At 57.2% G+C, this 15989-nt stretch overlaps 1 protein-coding gene across 6 annotated transcripts in view; it reads left to right on the plus strand.

The window, feature by feature from the left end:
• Positions 1–14365, plus strand: part of TMCC2 (transmembrane and coiled-coil domain family 2) — a 34228-nt gene extending 19863 nt beyond the window's left edge. For 3 of the 6 annotated variants that reach the window (XM_032467013.1, XM_032467014.1, XM_032467017.1), the window contains 3 exons: positions 10475–11415; positions 12636–12771; positions 13027–14365. In XM_032467013.1, coding sequence (XP_032322904.1) covers positions 10475–11415; positions 12636–12771; positions 13027–13338 — 1389 coding nt within the window. In that variant the 3' untranslated portion in view covers positions 13339–14365. Of the gene's footprint in view, positions 1–341; positions 3115–3159; positions 4095–9713; positions 9851–10474; positions 11416–12635; positions 12772–13026 lie in introns of those variants that run through there. The other 3 variants (XM_032467016.1, XM_032467018.1, XM_032467015.1) reach the window with 3 other exon arrangements.
• The last annotated feature ends 1624 nt before the right edge of the window (positions 14366–15989 follow it).

Here is a 15989-nt window from a genome sequence, read left to right on the forward strand (position 1 = left end):
CTGAGAAAGACCCCATGATCAGGAGTCTCTGTGGCATTAGACGGGCAAAGGACCAGTGGGCAGAAGAGATGGCCTCCTCCCTCTCTGGAAGCAGATGAAAGGTGGCGTGCTGTGTGCACGCCCCACACCTCTCTCCACTCTGGCCTTTCCTGGCTGCTTTTCCAGCTCACGTGGCCGAGCCTCTCCACGTGCTCCTAGGAAACGCGCCCACCTTGGCTGCTCTAGTTCACCCGGTGGAAGATGAACCTGCCTCCCGCATGTCCCCAGAGGGAAGCAGGGCTCTTTGGTAACATGAGTTTCTAAGAAGACGCACCTACTGGCTGGCTCGAAAAGTGAGTGTTAGGGGAGGGACCTCCTAATACTGACCACTTCTCAGACTCCTGTTTCCAAGAGGTGAGCGTTTGAGTGACTGCCAGCTGTTCGTGGAGGAATCCTAACTGGGAGGTTTTCACAGCACATTTGGAGCCTGAGATTTTTTTGAGGCCTCACCTTGTATTTGAAGCTACTAAATTTAGCTGCTTTTCAGCGTTCATCTTTGCTCCTAAAGCCTGTGACTTCTCAGATTTTCCCCCCTCCAGAATGTGTGTGTGGTTTGTGCTTTTTTTTTTCCCAAAAGAAAGAAAAATAAGTAGGAAGATTTTTTAAGGGGGAGGGTGACCTGAAAAATAATAACAAAGGCAAAGGAAGAGACAAGAAAAATGTCATGTTTAAGAGCATTAAATAAAGAAGGGGGCACTGCCTGGAAATGAGGGGAAACTAAACCTAGGGGAACCCGGGGAAAGGGAGGGCTGAGACCTGCTGGGCATGCAGAGAGCCTCGTGGACAGGACCTCGGTTTCCTTCCGGTGTCCCCTTCCAGGACACGGAGCCTCCAGACTCAGGCCAACTTGGGAGAGTGGAAGGAGCAAGGCCAGTGACTGCCCTGCTCCGGCTCAGAGGGGGCCTGTCCCTGCCAGGCCAGCCCGGAGGTGGCTGCATGGCCAGGGTTACTAAGGTGTACACTTGGTGGCGGTTACCCAGCAGCACCTTCTCTCTGCAGGACAATCGCTTGGTGGCCAGTGTCTTTCCAGGCCCTGTTGCTTCAGTGCAGCTCTTCCCATGTCCGCCTGCCACCCTCTCAACTTGGCTCCATATGTAGCTACTTTTTGGCTCTTTCTATCCCAGACAAAGTCTTCCTGGCGCCTCCCAGAATGACAGTGGGGTGTGTGCGTGCATCCACATGTGAAGGAAACTCAGGACTAGTCATCTATCTCAATAAAACCTGCGACGTGTCAGCTGCTTTCACTCACGCTGCCATCTGAGCCTCACTACAGCCCTGGAGATAACGTATGATTTTGCAATTAAGAAAACCGAGACTTAGCTGCAGAGTTTCCAGGGCTTAGCTCATCTGCCCTCTCCTCTGTCTCCTGATGCACCAGTCTCACCCCTCAGGCCTCTTCCTCCTGGCCGCAGCTTTGTGGGTGCTGCCGCCTCCCCTTGCAGTTGTGAAGGGGCACCTGCAGGACCTGTGGAGGCCACATCCCTAGCGAGCGGCGGGGTGATGGTTTACAGCTGGCCTTCTGACCCAAACCCTCTAGCCCTGCCGCTGAAAGGCAGAGCCGGTGCCCAGGAGCGAGCGGTCTTCCTGCGACCCGTTCCCCTCCCGCCGGGGCTCTCCTGGCCCCACCTTAACGCACTCCTCCCAGCACGGTTGTGGACGCTGAGTCTCCCATCCTGTGCTGACTTGACCAAGTGTGGAGCCAAGACCCAAACCCAGGGCATCATGACACCTCGGGCTGCTGCTCCCCACACCGGAGCAGGAAGCTCTGCGTCCTTGGCAGATTGGAGAACATTTCAGACATGTAAAGATAAGGGCAGACTCCAAAGGAGAAGGGACCCCTCTCCTGCCGACTTACCTGGCGGACACCCCCCGTTCCTGTCTGTCCCCTTTCTCTTAGCAGACTACTTGTCCACCTTGAGCCCCGCTTGCCTTCTTCCTGCTCTTTAGCGATTACGGGTGAGTTGTCCCTGGAGGAGAGCTGACCCTCCCATTGGAGAGATGTCATAGGCCGTGTTGGGGGTGACTCTCCCCAGAGTCATCTTGGTGGTGCAATGAGGCCTTGAAGGAACCTCTTTCTGGGGCTTCTGAGCCTTCATGACCCCGGGTAGGTGGGAGTGAGACTCCGTGAGCGGCCATGAGGGTCCCAGGGCTCAGCCCTCTCAGCCCCCTCCTCGCCCCTGGGATCCTCCCGCCCCTGCCTAATGCTTTTTCCCCTCCCTCTGTTTTGCTTGTAAGGAAAGGTTACAAATCTTCGCTTGGTGGAGCCTAGAAAGGAGAGGGGCATTGCAGGGGTGTCTTGCGTGTGAGGCCAGGCTGCCTCTGTGGCTCCCTAGGGCAGGACTGTAGGAGATGGACTGCCTTCTGTCACAGCTCAGTGAGACAGATCAGGCAGTCACTCTGCAGACCTAAATATGAGGTGGGGTCAGTCTTACATTCAGCACAGTGAAGGGCCCAGATACAGTTAAGATCTGATCCCTGCTTTCTAGGGGCAGTGAGACCTGACTTGTTTATACCAGATGAACAGTGCACACTGTCAAAGCGCAAAGTAAAAATCAAGTACCATTGGAGGGAGGTCATTTACAGACACGGGTTGCTGCCGGAAGTGTCCCTGACCCCACGTGTTCCTGTCCTCACAAACCCTAAGTCATTGGCCACCGCAAATGTTTGTAAGGTTTCCCAGTGCCTAGGGTGGGGGGAACTCCTCCTCTTGGAGTTTTGGCAGAGGGCCCTGGCACTGGGCCCTAGAGATAGCCCTAGGCCCTTATCTCCCTGCACCTTCTTGAACTTGGGACCGCCCCGTCAGCGTGATCCACACCGACCCTTAGTATTTAAGCCCTGAGTCCCTTGCCAGGCTCAAGTCAGTGCAAGATCGGCGGCGTCTTGACCGGTGATTCTGCTGTGGGAAGCTGCCTTTAGAGACGCCCAGCAGACAGCCCCCTGCACTCTGCTGGCCGCCCCGGTGCCATCTTCACAGCTTGTGCTTCCCAACTGTGGACCTCTCGCCCCCTCTGCTGGCCACTCACAGGATTTCCCACTAGGACTGTCAAGATGAAGTCCAAGGAGGAAGAAACGGCTGTGAGTTTGCCATGCATATTTTATCTTGGTTGTTTTTGCCCAGGCAGTGCTGAGGGGAGGAGGGTGGGGAACAGGAAGCAGGAGCTGGAGGGGAAGTGGCTGCAGTGGTGTCCAAAGCAGAGAGTAGATTTCCAGGATCTCAGAGGAGGGGAAATATCCTGGCGAGGCTGGCTGCTTTCTGGTTCCTCCAGGCGGTTTTGGAATAGGGAGGAAGGCTTGGGAGTGATGGTGCCTTAGCCATTGGGCAGGGCAGCAGGGAGAGAGGCAGAGGACTCCAGGCTGAGCTGGCTGTATTAGAATCTGCCAGGGAGCCTCCTCCAGGCTCCAGCCTTTTTGGCTTTGAAGAGCTTTTCTCCATCCTGGAAGCCTGGCTGGGAGGCCCACTTCCATTCTGAGGCTGAAGAAGGGAGTGGATGGGACTGTTTGTGAGAGGGGCTTCTGATGCTGAGAGGCATTTGTGGGCATGCAGGAGGGGAGTGGAGGGGCGGGGCGTCCTTCTGGGTGGATGAAAGATGCAGGTGCATGTGTTGCCCTGTGCCCCCTCTGCCCCACCTCCCAGGCAGAAGTTGCGGCCTGTCACACCTGGGTGTCCTTGTGCACATGGGACTCACTAGTGGCAGCTGCTGGACTTGAGGATGGGCAGAGTGGTGGGGGGGCATCTCATCAAGACTCGGTCCACCCGCTGGGTGATCCTCCCTTCCCCTCCCAGATGGGAAGGGGCAGCCGTGAGCCCCGGGGAGGGGGAAATCTCCCAGAGCAATCCGCCCCTAATCCCCAGGCTGGGCCTCAGACTGGCGATGGCGGCCGCAGAGCCTGGGAGCTCGGGCACACCTGCTCGCCGACCCCGGTTTCCCTTGGCAAGCCCAGTGCTGCCCAAGGACTGTGACCCTGGGGGACTGGTGCAGCCGGCAGAAAGCTGGGGCCTCAGAGCCCCGGGCACCCCGTCACAGGCGCGGCTTCGGGACACGGTACCCGCACAGGTGAGGCCCTGGTGGGGATGGGGGTGGGGTTACGGGATGGGAGAAAGCCATTTCTGCAGTTAGTCAGGCGGGCCATGCCCCTCTCCCCTGGTCTCTCAGGGTGCAGCCCCCTCTCCTCTCCACTATAGAGAACTCTTTGTGGTTGGTAGTGGGGAGGAGGGGCGAACACCAGGCCTCCAGGCCTCGGCTGATGGGTGCCAGGAGGGGGCCCCAGGGTTGGGTGAGGAGACGCTGTGCAGGAAAACAGGTGAACCCTGGCACAGACACCTGCAGAAACCAGTGGCCATGTGTCAGGGGCCAGAAGAGCTGATGTGAAATAACATGGAAGGGGTGTTCCTGGTTGGGGCCACTTCTGTTTACAGAGGAACAGTGACAGGCAGAGGGGAGTGTGAACGCCCAGTGAGCACGACCCCAGTGGACAGTGGGAGGGCCCAGAAGCAGCGAAGTGTTGGGTGCTTGGAGCTTTTGGAAAATTCAGAGGATGGAGAATGGAGGAGGCCCCAAGGTGGGCGGGCAGCTCCAGGGGTCCGGCCAGGGACTTGGGTGTGAGGAGGCAGAGGGGACTGCAGGACATCTGTGTGAACAACAGGGCATTGTTCTCAGCCGGGCAGGGAATGAGGCGGCTGAGCAGAGGGTGTGGTTTTGACCCGAACCAGGGGGTGGACCTAACAGAAAGGACTAGAATCCAAGGGCTAGATGAGCATAGTGTTGCTCTGCTAGGAAGGGAGAGTTGCCCTTAGGATCAGGGTGAGAGAAGCACTTGCTGGCTGCAGGAGGGGGCCTGAAGCCTCCACCCCGTGCCCGGCTGCCTGGAGATCGTAGGTCCTGCATGGAACGATGAATCTGTCTGCTGTATCCTGCAGTCCTTTGTAGCAGCGCGAAATTCCTTATAAAGCCGCCGAGGGCCTGCATGCCACAAGGGAAGGGGCACCGCAGGAAGAGCCAGGGCCCTCACGCACCTGCCCTCGAATCCCCTAGATGGGACTGGGCCTCGCTGCAGGAGTTTTTCACCCGACTGTGCCCCAGTGAACAGACCCAGGTGTGCATACTGCCCTGCGTGTACCCCTTTCTCTAGGCATTTGCCTCCCTGTCCCCTGGAGAAAAGCCACTTAGGCTCCCAGGCACCAGTGGAACCACTGGATGGGCTGGTGCCTTTCCCTCCCCCACCTGTCCCCACCTGGTAGTGCTTGGATCAGCTGTGACAATGCCTCCAGAGCTGGGGTTGAGTGGCTTTGTACTGCCTGCATGTCCCCACCAGGAAGAGAAAGACCCAGGCTGTGCCTGCTGGCTTGGGAGAATGGGGGCGGCCCCTCCCTCCAGGATCGAGGGTTGGAATGTCAGGTTGGTGTGGAAGATGTCAGGTTGCCTCCCTGCCAGCTCCAACATAGGGTCAAACGGCCTATGGGTGGAGGGTTTTATACTGTTCCTCTCCCTCCTGGCCTGGCTTACCTCGCTTTTCCATCTGTGTGTTCTCCATCCTGAGAAGGGCGCCCAAGTCAGAGCCACGGGGCCAGAAGTCAGCAGATGGAAGCATCTCTGCTGAGTCACGCGGGCCCGACAGCCTTGTCACACTCGCCCAGTGGGGCTCTTGGTCACTGCAGCCCAGGCCCTGCTCAGGAGCTGCACCCTGCGTGGACCTCAGCCCGCTTGGCCAGACCCGCAGACGAGGCAGGGTTGACACCCAACTCCACTGCTCTCCACCCTGGGAGGGGACCTTCAGGCCACCTGTCCCAGGATGATGGAGCCGCCCTGCCCTCCTAAAGGGGAACCCAGGGACCCCAAAGCTCTTTCCCTCTCCTTTCTTCCATCTTTTTCCTTTATTTTTTTCCCCTCAGAGTGACTGTAGTGTGAGCTTTCCACCCCCTAAGCAGGTGGGTAGGATGGGGAAGGCCCCATCTCTCGTGTCAGCTTGTTCTGGGGACCCTGACAGGAGACTTTGTAAATGCAGGAAGGGACTGCTTGTCCCGGCGGAGGGGAGCCACAGGCTGGGAGCCCTGTGCGGTCCCTTGGGAAGCTGGGAACACAGGTGTGGAGCACACACTCCTTGCACGTGTGATTGCTGATACATCTCAGAGGATGTTTATGTGTTTGTTCTGTTGCTGGAGAAATAGATCCTGACCCACATTTCACAGTTCACGTGGCTAATGCCCTCCCCTCTGCACTGAGGAGCTTCGGGTAAGCCTGGACCCTTCTGTCCCCACAGTGTTTGCCTTAGGGACCCAGGCCGCAGGGCCAGCGTGTGAGAGGAAGAGCCATGTCCCGTGTCTGGGCCGGGCTGACACAGGAATGTGAGCTCAGGCCTGGGAGGAGGTGGGAGCCCCGGGGGGCCCAGAGGAGCCAGGGCCGGAGTCCAGTAAACTGGCAGTGTGCCTAATCCGGCTTTGCTCGGAGCTGCTGGAAGTGGGCAGGGAGGAGAGTCCACGGAGCTGTGAGGCCTCGTGGAGGGGGTGTTCCCAGGGGCGTGTGGACCATGGTTGGGTCTCACCACAGCAGGGAAGCGAATAGGGAAAGTTGGGCCCTGGGCACTTCAGACAACATCCCAGCTAGCTCTTCCAGAACACTCATCAGCACTTCTTGGACCTCAGTCTGTGTGTAGAGCAGTGTCTGTGACCCCAGCCCTGGCTGGTTGGCGCCCTGAGCAGGGAGCACGTGTGGCCTCCAGGTTGCCTTGTGCGGACAGGTATTACGGAAGAAGCATAGGCCCACCCTCCACGGTTCTCCCACCTGTGCATGGGGGTTCCTCCTGGGGTCGCGTACCTGAGGGTCCCGCCCCTCTCAGGCTGGAGAGTGGGGTGAGGAGGCCATGCTGCTGGCGGCTGGGCAGCCTGGGCCATGTGAGGTTCTGTGGTAGATACGAGAGAGGGGCAGTGGGGCCATCGTAGCCCACCCACTGCCGCACTCCAGGCTGGGGGACCCGGGGAGTTTCCGCCTGCTGGTGCCCGGGAGCTCAGTCATCTCTATTGCTCCTCTTTTTAGGTGCCCAACCCGACAGGGCTTGGGAGTGAGTTAGAAGGAGCCTCTGCTGTAATGAAAATGTGATCATAAGGTGAAGGACCCAGATACCCTCCCAGCTGGACCTGAGCCCAGGCTGGCAGTTGGAGGACCCTGGCCTTCCACACTGGGTTGTGCAACCATCACCTCTGTCTAGTTCCAGGATGTTTTCATCATCCCCAAAGGAAACCCTTACCCATTAAGCAGTCACACCCCACCCCCCAATTACTTCCTTCCCCAGCCCCTGAAAGTCACTAATCTGCCTTCTGTCTCTATGAATTTAACTATTCTGGACATTTAATTAATTAATTAATTAATTATTTCGACAGGGCGGGGATTGGGTTTATTTATTTATTTATTTTTAATGGGGGAACTGGGGATTGAACCCAGGACCTCAGGCATGCTAAGCATGCACTCTACCACTGAGCTATATATACCCTCCCTGCTATTCTGGACTTTTAATATAAATGGAATCATTCAATATGTGACCTTTAGTATCTGTTTTCTTTTACTTAGTCTGATGTTCTCAGGGTTCATCTGTGTTGCAGCACTGATCAGTACTTCATTACTTTCATAGCCAAAGAGTATTCCATGTGGGAATATTACCAATTTTGTTTGCCCACTCACTGATGAGTGGACATTTGAGTTGTGTCCACCCTTTGGCTATTGTAAATAGTGCTGCTCTGAACTGTATGTGTACAAGTACTTGTTTGAATACCCCTTTTCAATTCTTTGGGTGCACACCTGGGAATGGAATTGCTGGATCATACAGTAAATCTATGTTTAACTTTTTGAGGAACCTCCAGACTGTTTTCCACAGGCTTCAGGCATCATAGGTCTCCGTGGAGGGGCAGGAAGGAGCAGGTGTCCTGCAGGACCCCCACGCTTGAGTCTGGGCCCCAGGGCAGAGAAGAGGGGTGGCGGGTGGTGGGGGCAGGCCCAGCTGGTTTTCCCCGAGTGTCTATGCTCCTCTCATTCGTGGGGTTTCACAGCCAGCTTCAACTCTGCTTTTCCATTTGTAAGCTAGACAACTGCCAAACTGAAGGGGAAAAGGCTCCAAGCTGCCAGACTGGAGCCAGGACAGGCAGATTTGCTATTTTACACTCCCAAAGTGTAAAATAGTCCAAAGCACTTTTGCTTTTCACAGCCTTTTCGCATCCCTGTCTCATTAGCTCCTCCCAGTAGGTGGGACCCACGCTCTCCTCGTTATAAAGATGAGCCTACGGCCTGGCTGAGCTCAGCCAGATCCCCACTCATTTTCTGGCTGTTTTTTTTTTTTTCCCTCATGAAGAGAGTGGAAAGAGGAAAAGTGTTGAGTCTCTTTGGAAAGCGCAGTGGCCTTGTAAGAGGGTCAAGTTCTTTAACATCAGAAGCTGTGTGTTGCATATAGAATTTAATTTTGTCTGGCTCAGTATCTTGATCGCAATATCAGTACTGAGTAAATTTGTTGGTGTGATCTTGTAAATCAACTTCATTTCCTCCACTGCACAAAGGACAAAAAAATTGTGCTGTCAGACCCAGACAGCATTCACGAGCGCCGCCCTGGACCCGCACGGGGCCAAGTGATCGCTGGACGTCATCTTGAGTAACCCTCACCGAGGGCCTGAGACCAGATATGATTATCCTTATTCTACAGGTGGGAACACCGAGGGTCAGGAAAGTTGAGAGATGAATGGTTTGCCGTCACTGCTGGGAAAAGTGCGGGAGGAAGGGGTTTAACTGCAGGAGGCAGTTTTAAGTCAGATTGGTGCGGCGAGTAGACCTCGGGACAGGTCATGGAAGGGAGACGGAATTGGCTCCTCTGGTATATGAGGTCCTGAAGGTATAAGCACCTGGCAGGAGGGCAGGGGGACACGAGGGGAGCCCGAGAGCACATGTCAGAGGAGAGACTTGACCTCAGGAGGGATGGGAAGGGATGGCTGCTGTCCCCAGCATCCCCAGTGGAACCGTGACCTGAAGAGGCCGAAGAGGAAGCCCACAGAGAAGCCACCCTCCCTTGGCCCCTGGGTTTGGCAGGGCTGTTGTTTTAACAGCGTTTTTCAATAACTTTGCACCTTGGCCGAAGTGGAGCCCAGTGACTTCTGCCTACAATTGGCCCGGGCTGTTTCCGGTGAGCTGGGGGCACTTTCTTTGTGTTTAACCCCTTCCCCCACACTACCCCCCCCCCCGTGCATATAAAGAGCGAATGACCTGACCAGTACTGGGGTGTGCAGTGTGTAAAAATACATGAGGTTGAGCCATTTCCTGCTGCTTCCGTTGTTGCGTGGCGATAAGACACTGGGGACTCGGCTGTGGACAGAGATCCTCCAGCAGGCCGAGGGGGTCCCGCCCTGGGAGAGTGGGGCTCCAGGCCCGCCCGTGTTCATCCGACCTTGCTTTCCATCTTTCCTATCTTCTGTGACTTTTCCTTCCTCTCTCTCCCTGCCCCCCGTCCTTTCTCAGTCTCTCTGCTCCTGCTTTGTGCCACCCTGATGCACTTGGGAAGCCTGCCTGCCTGCCTGCCTACTGGCGGTGGGGGGAAAAGGCGCGTCCTCTCCCTCCTGCACATCCGCCCCCTTCCACGCTGGGCGGCCGGTACCCCAGGCTCCAGCCTGGACCCTGCTTCACTCGGCCTGTGGGTTGCTTCTGGGGCTTGAGCCCTCGGGGACCGGGCCAGCAGGCGGGTGGGGATGCGCTCCTTTTCCAGTTCTGGGAGACTAGGCAGGGCTGGGCGCTCCCACCCTATGAAGCGGAAGAGGTTGCTGACAACTCCGGAGAGCTGGAAGGTAATGGCAGGGCAGGGAGACGTGTCAGCAGAGGCGAGTGACCCGCTGAGCTGCCCTGGGGGAGCTCGGGCAGGGGAGAGCAGGGGCTGCTTCCTGTGCCTGCGTGGGGCCGAAGTGAGGGCTTTGGTCAGCTCTGAGGAAGAGGCCCACTCTAGGCAGGAGCCTTGTGGGGAGGTTGAGTCCAGAGGGACAGGGTGTCTCATCCCTGAGAAACGACCCCGTGACTCTGGTGAAGCCTCAGACCTGCTTGGTCCATGTGATGAGGCAGTAAGAGTTCTGGGCTACAGATTCTGTCTTCCTGCAGCTGTGTGTCCCTGAGCAACTTGCTTGAGCTCTATGGGCTGAAGGAGGAGCAGGTCTGCTTAGCCTGCATTTTAGGGATGTTATGGGGATCAGGTAGGTAGCAGATGAGTGAGCCCTTCCTAAATGGCAGCTGTGAGGAACACTGTTGTCATTGCTGTTAATCTTTTGGACTCTTCCTCAAGTTTCCTGTTCAACCTGCATCCGTTTTCCAGGCGGTGAAACCAAGTCCAGAGATGACCAGCGGCACACGGGAGACCCCTGCGGGCCCCGCCCTTGGTTTCATGACTTACATACACTTTCTCTGCTGGCCTTTTTCCCCAGGTCGACAAGGGGGACCTGGTGGCCCTGAGCCTCCCCGGCGGCCCCGGCCATGGTGACACCGACGGCCCCATCAGCCTGGACGTGCCAGACGGGGCCCCGGACCCCCAGCGGACCAAGGCCGCCATCGACCACCTTCACCAGAAGATCCTGAAGATCACGGAGCAGATCAAGATCGAGCAGGAGGCCCGGGACGACAACGTGGCGGAGTACCTGAAGCTGGCCAACAACGCGGACAAGCAGCAGGTGTCCCGCATCAAGCAGGTGTTCGAGAAGAAGAACCAGAAGTCGGCCCAGACCATCGCCCAGCTGCACAAGAAGCTGGAGCACTACCGCCGGCGCCTGAAGGAGATCGAGCAGAACGGGCCGTCGCGGCAGCCCAAGGACGTGCTGCGGGACATGCAGCAGGGGCTGAAGGACGTGGGCGCCAACATGCGCGCCGGCATCAGCGGCTTCGGGGGCGGCGTGGTGGAGGGCGTCAAGGGCAGCCTCTCCGGCCTCTCGCAGGCCACCCACACCGCCGTGGTGTCCAAGCCCCGGGAGTTCGCCAGCCTCATCCGGAACAAGTTTGGCAGCGCCGACAACATCGCCCACCTGAAGGACCCCCTGGACGACGGGCCCCCCGAGGAGGCGGCGCGGGCGCTGAGCGGCAGCGCCACGCTCGTGTCCAGCCCCAAGTACGGCAGTGATGACGAGTGCTCCAGTGCCAGCGCCAGCTCGGCCGGGGCGGGCAGCAACTCGGGGGCCGGGCCCGCTGCGGCGCTGGGGAGCCCCAAGTCCAACGTGCTGTATGGAGCTCCCGGAAACCTGGACGCTCTGCTGGAGGAGCTGCGGGAGATCAAGGAGGGCCAGTCCCACCTGGAGGACTCGATGGAGGACCTGAAGGCCCAGCTACAGAGGGACTACACCTACATGACCCAGTGCCTGCAGGAGGAGCGCTACAGGTGGGTGCCACCTCCATCCACGCTGCCCTACCGCTGTGGAGAGGTGCTGAGCACCAGGTGACTCAGGGTGGTGGAGGCAGGTGGAGGAGCATCTGGAAGAGTCCTGGGCTGCTGGAAGGGGCCCGGAAAAGGCTCCAGGGAGCTTTCCTTCAGCTTCCAGGGCAGCTGGAAGACAGGATTATGGGACTTATGGAAGGAAGGCTTTGCCTGTCTCAGGAGCTTTGAGCATCCCTACTTGATGGTTATGTGGTTATTGTTGCAAAAAGTGGAAACCAAGGCAGGGGCCAGCTAAGTGGCCTTTTATTTGGGGAAACTCTGGTTAAGAACACTGACTCTGGGGCCAGGTTACCTGGATTCAAATCCCAGCCCTACTATTTACTCTTTTCCTTGAGCAGAATTCTCAATGCTTTCCTCACCTGGTGTCTTTGCCTGTGAAGTGGGAACAATGTGAATCCCTTTTCATAGGGTTTGTGAGGATTGAGTCCAAGCCTGTAAAGGCACAGTTTTTGTGGGTATCTGGCGTGGTCCACGGGAGCATCCAGCCGAAGCTCCTGAGTCAGCCAGGGATCGAGCTGGGGTCTCCGGTCCCCTCCTTCCCCTCTGCCTGCTCTGCTCCTTTCCTCAGTGCCTCTCGAGTGGCATTTGGCCCTTGCTCCCTGGGAGTCTTAGGGATCTTTTTCTTAGTTAGCACTTCTTGTTCTATTTATATATGTAAAGACGGTTTGGAAAATTAAGGGAGAAACCTTCCTGAAAATTAACTACCCCTACAGAATAGACATGTTTTGAGATTTTGTGCCTTCAGAGCAAGGACTGTCTCTATATATCCCTGCATCCCTGACACCCAGGAGAGCCTTTAGCCCAGGACTCAAGGGCCCAGGTAGTTGAAGTCAGTCAATCCCTGACTTCCTCCATTCTTGAGCTGTATGATCTCAGGCAAGTTCCTTAGCCTCTCTGTGCCTCAGTCTTCTCATCTGTAAAGTGTGGATGACACTAGTGCTTACCTCGTGGGGTTGTGGTGAGGATCCTATGAGGTAATGTGGATAAAGTGCTCAGCACAGAGCCTGCTGTGAGAAGTGCTGTGCACATAGTAGCTCTCATTGTCATCGCTGTTCAAATTGGACAGGGCTGGGTCGAGTCGTTGAAAATGAGTGAAATTGACCCGCAGGGGAGATGGGAGGCTCGGGGAGCCAGGACTGGTGTCCACCTTCCCCCTCTGCCAGGTACGAGCGGCTGGAGGAGCAACTCAACGACCTGACCGAGCTTCACCAGAATGAGATGACCAACCTGAAGCAGGAGCTGGCCAGCATGGAGGAGAAGGTGGCCTACCAGTCTTACGAGAGGGCTCGGGACATCCAGGTACGGCGGCCTCAAGGGGAAGCGGGGGTGGGCCAGCTCCTCCCCGTCCCCTTATTCAAGACTTCATTTCCCCATCCTCCCCAAACTGGCATCGTTAAAGGACTTGGCCCCCAGCTGCAGCTGATCAGCCTCTACCCTGCCTGGCCTCCGAGGGGCAGCCTATGCATTGTCACCTCCTCAGAGGGGCAGGTAGGGTTCAGGCCGGGGGCCTCCGTGCCCTGAGCTGTCATGCATCCGCCCCTTGCGTCCCTGCAGGAGGCCGTGGAGTCCTGCCTGACCCGGGTCACCAAGCTGGAGCTGCAGCAGCAGCAGCAGCAGGTGGTACAGCTGGAGGGCGTGGAGAACGCCAACGCGCGTGCGCTGCTGGGCAAGTTCATCAACGTGATCCTGGCGCTCATGGCCGTGCTGCTGGTGTTCGTGTCCACCATCGCCAACTTCATCACGCCTCTCATGAAGACGCGCTTGCGCACCACCAGCACTGCCCTCCTGGTCCTCGTCCTCTTCCTCCTCTGGAAGCACTGGGACTCCCTCACCTACCTCCTGGAGCACGTGCTGCTGCCCAGCTGAGAGGCTGGCCGGCCGACCCCGTGCTCTCCCCAGCCCCCACGCTTCTCCAGGGGGAACCCTGGGATGCCTGAGTCCCTTGGACTTCTTCATGCGTCCAGTTTGGCCTCCTGCCCAAACTGTCCATTCCAGCAACTTCTGCCTCCTTCTCTGTTCTTGCTTGTTCTGTCCAATGCCTTCTCCCTCTTGGCCTGAAGGGAGCCAGCCTTAAGTGCGACCCCGGCTGGAGGCGGTGGGGATGTCGTGGCCAAATGGAGCAGAGGACGCCAGGACGGGCCATCTGAGGAGGCAGCTCTGGTTCCCTCGAACGGAGATGGTCAGGATGGAGGCATGAGAGCGAGGGGGTCTCCACTGGCCCCAGGGAGGCTCCCCAGCCCACCCCTCCTCCCTCCAGAGCGGATCTGAGGCTGGGCTCTGGGTCAGGCCCTTCTGGGGTCTGAAGGGTGCAGGTTCGGGAGGCCAGGTGGCTTCGGATTTATGTTTTCCCTGTTATTCTTGCTGCTTGTCACTGGATCTGCTCTCTTCAGGGAAAGAGGCCCCAGGGGCCCTGAGCCTCAGCCCAAGCCCTTAGGGTTCTATTTATTTATTTATTTGTTTGTTCCTTTGTACCTTATCCCCCTGAGCTCCAGGGAGGGGTCCTGCCCCCCACCCCCTGCCCCCTCTCTGAAGCCCAGGCTGCTTCTCGGCTGTCAGGCACTTCCATGCCATTTAGCTCTGGATAATCCTGGCTGGGAGAAGTGGGGCGGAGCCCCAGCCCCGCCCTCCCAAGCAGCCCCTCAGCCTCTTTTATACGTCTGTTTATTCTGTGTGTGTGTTTGTGTGGGGGAGGCTGTTTGTGGCTGTATTTTTTAAGGTTCTGGAGTGTTGTGTATGGTTTCTGTCCACAGCCCAGCCTCCCCACGGGCACTTCCACGAAGAGAGGGGCTCTCTCAGAATGCGAGAGGGAAATCCCCTGGAGCAGGGGAGGGCGGTGCCCGCCAGCTGTTGTGGACCTTCCCAAGAAATAAATATCCTCTAAATTTTCAAACCATCCTGTCTAGTGTTGGCTGATTAGGCTGTTTCCATGGAAACCTCCAAATCTCTCCCATCACTCAAGCATTCTGGGGAACACAGACTGGCCCTCACCTGTTGGCCTGAGACCTTCCTCCAGGATCTGATGTTGAACAAGGCATCATCCACCCTTCCCAGTTGCTTCACACAGCCAAAGCTCTGGCCTAGGTGATAGGGAGGTTATGCCCACCCCTGGAGTGCTTTCTTGGAGGAGGGAAATTGGGAGCGATTTCCTTAGGTTGGAGAAGATAAACATCTGGAGACGTGGATGACGGCAGTCATACCCAGCTGTGTCCACGAGAGGGCAGCAGAATCCTTACTCAACACCTTAGAGTTCAGTCACAAAGACTGGCATCTGTTGGAGTAAGTTTGGCCTTATCAATGCTGTCCAGTGATAGCAGAGATCACCTGCTCACAAGGAGCTGGAACATGGCCTTGAGCATAGAGGCCAGGCCCTCACTGTCTATTCCAGGGCTGAATCTCCCATCCCTGACAGTTCAGGACACCCACAAAAGTCACTGGATTCCCAGCAGGAACCCTGTGGAAGCTTGGTGGGCCCACCTGAGTCTCCCTCCTGGGAGAAGGAGATGGTGGCCCTCGGCTTCATGGAAGCAGGAGGGGTGGGGAAGGAAGCACCTACCCCAGAGCCCTGACCCATAACTCGTGCACCTGTGGCCAGTTCCCATCTCTCTGAGCCTCACTTTCCATGCTTGTAATGTGGATGGATGCTGTCACTGCTAATTGCAAAAGGCTCTGACATTCTGTGATTCTGTAGGTCTGAGAAGTCAAAAGGTACAGCTGTATCCTCGGCCTCGGGCTTGAGGGGACTCCAGGAGTCAGGGACCACGCCCTTAGCTGGATCAGAGAGAGTGTTGTGCTGGTACCACCAAGAAGATGGCATGGACAGTCCATCTTCACCCTCTGTAACTGTGTAGGAGTTTTACCAGGTCACCTTATGGGGCCTTCCAACAATGTCACTGCTGGACCCTGCATGCCCTTCTCTTCCAACCTCAGGCACTACACCTCCCTTGGGGGCCGCGGGCTGCTGGGCTGGGAGCCTACATTCCTGGGCCCCAGGTGGGGGGTGGCTGCCCCAGGCTGCAGGCATTTCCCACATTCCTCCCCAAGGTCAGGTGCCTTCCCTGTGTTGGTTCTGAAATGTCACTGCCAGCCACAGTCCACGCTGAAAGGGAGAGGGAAAGAGGGAAGTGGGCAAGGGACATTCTCAGCTGATCCCGAGGCTGCAAAGCAAGCAGGCCAAGGAGAGAGAAGCCCAGCCCCAGGTACAGAGCCATCTTCTGTGAAAAAGGACAGAACAAGCAGGCCCTGTGCTTGCCTCTTCGTGACAAGCGGTTTCTAGCAAAACTTGGCCCAGCTGGGAGTTGAGTTTCATTCCTCTGAGAGTCACTGCCCTTCCTTATTTCTGTCTGAGCCTCTCTCCACTCTAGAAAGGGGATGACTTACCAACTCTGGACCTGCCTGCCTCTCCCACCCGAGGTCACAGGGTGAGACATTGGATCAGGGTGGCCTCGGCAGGGGACCACCCTCCATCAGACTGCAGGACCAACAGGCAGGCTTTTTCCTAGAGCGTCTGTCCTGCAGAT

The sequence above is a fragment of the Camelus ferus genome, chromosome 23 (genome assembly GCF_009834535.1).
Source record: "Camelus ferus isolate YT-003-E chromosome 23, BCGSAC_Cfer_1.0, whole genome shotgun sequence".
NCBI lineage: Eukaryota > Metazoa > Chordata > Mammalia > Artiodactyla > Camelidae > Camelus > Camelus ferus.